The sequence below is a fragment of the Salvelinus sp. IW2-2015 genome, unplaced genomic scaffold (genome assembly GCF_002910315.2).
Source record: "Salvelinus sp. IW2-2015 unplaced genomic scaffold, ASM291031v2 Un_scaffold942, whole genome shotgun sequence".
In the NCBI taxonomy this organism is placed as follows: Eukaryota; Metazoa; Chordata; class Actinopteri; order Salmoniformes; family Salmonidae; genus Salvelinus; species Salvelinus sp. IW2-2015.
The window spans coordinates 49,915-53,586 of NW_019942658.1; the positions used below are offsets into that span (position 1 = coordinate 49,915).

Sequence of the window (3,672 nt, forward strand, 5' to 3'; positions counted from 1 at the left end):
ATTCTGCGAATCAAAACGCGAAGCAGTAATTCTGCATCACTAAACAGGGAAGTAAGAGACAGTTATACTCTCACCATTGAAGCCACTGAAATCACGTACGACTTCCAGGCCAGGACCAAGGTATTGGTTCAGGTGCTTGAYACCAATGAYCTGAAACCACTCTTCTACCCAGCCTCGTACAACGTAGTCATCAGGGAAGACGCTCCGTTGAAGTCCAGCGTGGTCAGGGTCAGTGCGACGGACGCGGATATTGGCTGTAACGCTGAGTTCTATTACTCCTTTACGAGCAGAGCCCATCCGTTCGCCGTTGATCCTTTCACAGGCGCCATCAGCCTCGTCAAGAGACTGAACCACAGCCGAGCAGAAACATACGATCTCACTGTATTAGCCGAGGACAGGACCAAGAAGATATCTGGGGTTCAGAAGTTTGGCAACGTGGCCAGGGTTAAAGTTACCATAGAAAAGGTCTCCTCGACCGCCCCCATCATCATCATCCCGGTTGTCCTAGCTCAGAAGGATGAAGAGGAGAAGATAACTATTGATGTCCATGTAGAGTCGGGTGTAAAGCAGGTCGAGTCCGTTAGTATTGTTGGTGGGGATCCACAGAGGTATTTTGAAATTATTCCATCCAGCCTGCAAGGCAATGGTTTCCAAGTGGTCTCTACCAAGAGAATGAACTGGTCTCAGAGCCCATTTGGATTAAACCTCTCCCTTCAAGCTAAAGACAAGAGCAGTCCACCTTTAGTTTCTCCAGTTTCAGAAATCCATATCCCTCCCTATAAACAAAGCCTGTTTAGCTTTCTGGAAGACACTTACATTCTCACACTAAGTGAGTTTTCACCACCAAAAACACATGTGGTCAGAGTTAGTGTGAATCCGGCATATTTGAATGTTAGATACCACATTAAAAGTAACTCTGATAGCCCCAAATTTAAGATTAACCCCAAAACAGGAATAATCGTTACCTCAGACTCCTTTGACTTCGAGAAAAAGTCTCGTTATGAATTCGACGTGAYAGCGAATCACGGCGAAGCCGAGACCCATATAGTCGTTGAGATWACTGACGAAAACGACAACGTCCCYACATTCACCAARCCYTCATACCAAGCCACACTACCAGAGAACGTACCTATAGGCAGCAGCGTTCTAACAGTCTCTGCAATAGACGAGGACAGGGAACGAAATGGTTTTGTGACCTATGCCATAGCCAACTCAGCTCCTTCCCCATTCACAATAGACCCRATCAGTGGAGTGATCTCTACATCTGAGGATCTGGACTACGAGTTGATGAAGAGGTGGTATCATCTCAGAGTGTGGGCTTCGGACAGCGGCAGTCCCTTCAGTCATGTTTCTGARTGYGCTGTGACGATCACCATGAGCAACGTCAACGACAACACCCCTCTGTTTGAGCAGGTGGGATGCAACGCCACCATACCTGTAGATTTAGCGGTGAGAGAGCCAATCGCAGAGCTGTCTGCTGTTGACCTGGACGAACTACAACAGCTCAGATATGTGATCGAGTCAGGGAATGACCAAAAACTGTTTGACATCGACGCTGTATCAGGARTCATTAAACTAATCAAACAGATACCCACAGCTTCGATAGAGACTGAATTACCTTCGTTCAGACTTAGAATCACAGCAACAGATGGTAAACATACCTCTGATCCCTCTGTTGTTACTGTTACTGTCGTTAGCCAGGGCATTGAAGCCACAGTCAGTTGTCAGGAGACTGGGATTTTCAAACAGCTCACAGACAAACTGATAGAATCCATAAAGCCAGGGTTGACTATCCAGGATGAGGAATCCTTCTCGGACGTTCATATCATCAACCGCCACTCTCCTAAGTTCAACTCTGGCATCCCGAGTACTATTGACATCAGAGAGGACTTCCCTTTGAATTCAACTATCCTTTACTTCAAGGCTACGGATAACGACACTGGATTCAACAGCAAGCTTGTGTACGCYATCTCAAGTGGAAATGAAGAYGGGTGTTTCTCCATTGGTATTTTCTCTGGGGAGCTTCAGCTTGTGTGTCCTTTAGACCGAGAAACCAAAGAGTTCTACATTTTGAACGTAACTGTCTATGACTTAGGAAGCCCACAAACCTCCGCATGGAAATTTCTCGCTGTGAATCTATTGGATGTTAACGACAACCGACCAATATTTGACCAATCCAGGTATGTCGTGCACATTCCAGAGAACATGGAGGTTGACACGAGGATAATCCAAGTGCACGCAACGGATTTAGACTCTGAGGACAACGGAAACATATTATATTCCACGCTAACTTTAACTGATCTGTTCAAGATCAATGAACTCACTGGCGAAGTGAAAGTGTCTGATCGTTTAGACAGAGAGGCCTTTCCCAGACATAACCTGAAGATAGAGGCTAGAGATCAGTCTAAAACAGACCCACAGCTCTTCTCTATGACCGATCTGGTTGTCGTGTTGGAGGACATCAACGACAATCCTCCCAAGTTCGTCCCCAAGATCTACAACATCAAAGTCCCCGAGGACGTTCCCTTGGGGACGGTGCTACTGTGGGTCGAGAGCTACGACTTAGACCTGGGCAGCGCTGGACAGATCAGCTACAACCTGAAGAACAGTGAGAGCGGGGCCTTTTTTCTGGACGCGTCGACGGGATCTCTAACCCTTGAGAAGGAACTGGACTTCGAGAGGAGACAGTCTTACAACCTGACGGTTCGAGCGGTTGACCATGGCCTTCCTCGGTCACTCTCCTCCTCCTGTTTCATCGAGGTGGAGGTCCTGGATGTGAACGAGAACCTGAATAAGCCGGTCTTCTCCATGTTTGTCTATGAGGCCTCAGTGATGGAGGACGCTCCTGTGGGAACCTCAGTGTTCACGCTGACAGCAGCAGATAAGGACCTGGGGAGAGATGGAGTTGTCAGGTACCACATTCACGATGGATCTGGCCTGGGAGTTTTCATGATCGATGAGGAAACAGGTAAATATATGTGTGTGTGTGTGCGTGTGCGTGTGCGTGTGTGTGTGTGTGTGTGTGTGTCTGTGTAATAATAGTAATGAGCAATGTAAAAAATTACCTGAGGCTTCTTGGGACCCGTCAAAGTGTTCCTACATAATGGATACTTTACAGCTGATAGCCTGTGACCTCACAAAGTATCACGTTTCATTAGTATGCTTGACTCCTGTTGGAAAAATGCTCTGTCATTATAGTGCTGAACACCTGCACTGACGCACCAGGCCTCCTTTTCAGAATATTACTCATACTTATAATCTGACAGCGTAGCATCCAGTTCTAACCAAATAACTATTTTTGGGGGTAAAAACCTAGACGATTTAACAAAGTTGTTCATCACCATACCGGTCAGCAAAAAAATACAAAAAAATACAAATACAGATGGATGACATAAACGATTTCTCCTTCTGTTTTGTAGGAGTAATCCGCACGGCTGAGATRTTTGACCGCGAGGCCGTCCCACACTACTGGCTGTCGGTCTATGCCAAAGACCTTGGCACCATCCCTCTAGTGACCTGGACAGACATATTTGTGGAAGTCCTGGAYATCAATGATAACCCTCCCCAGMTGTCCCAGCCGGTCTACTTCGGCTCCGTCCTGGAAAACATGCCTAAAGACAAGTCAGTGCTTCAGGTCACTGCTACTGACGTGGACAGCTCCTCTGAGGGGAA

The 3,672-nt window shown here is 46.9% G+C and overlaps 1 protein-coding gene across 1 annotated transcript in view; it reads left to right on the plus strand.

Annotated features, from left to right (window-relative positions):
- Positions 1-3,672, plus strand: part of LOC112069231 (protocadherin Fat 2-like) — a gene marked incomplete at its 5' end in the record, with an annotated part of 66,951 nt that continues 63,279 nt past the window's right edge. Inside the window, 2 exons of the mRNA XM_070438458.1 lie at positions 1-2,968; positions 3,420-3,634. Of these exons, the coding sequence (XP_070294559.1) occupies positions 1-2,968; positions 3,420-3,634 (3,183 nt within the window). The remainder of the gene's footprint in view (positions 2,969-3,419; positions 3,635-3,672) is intronic.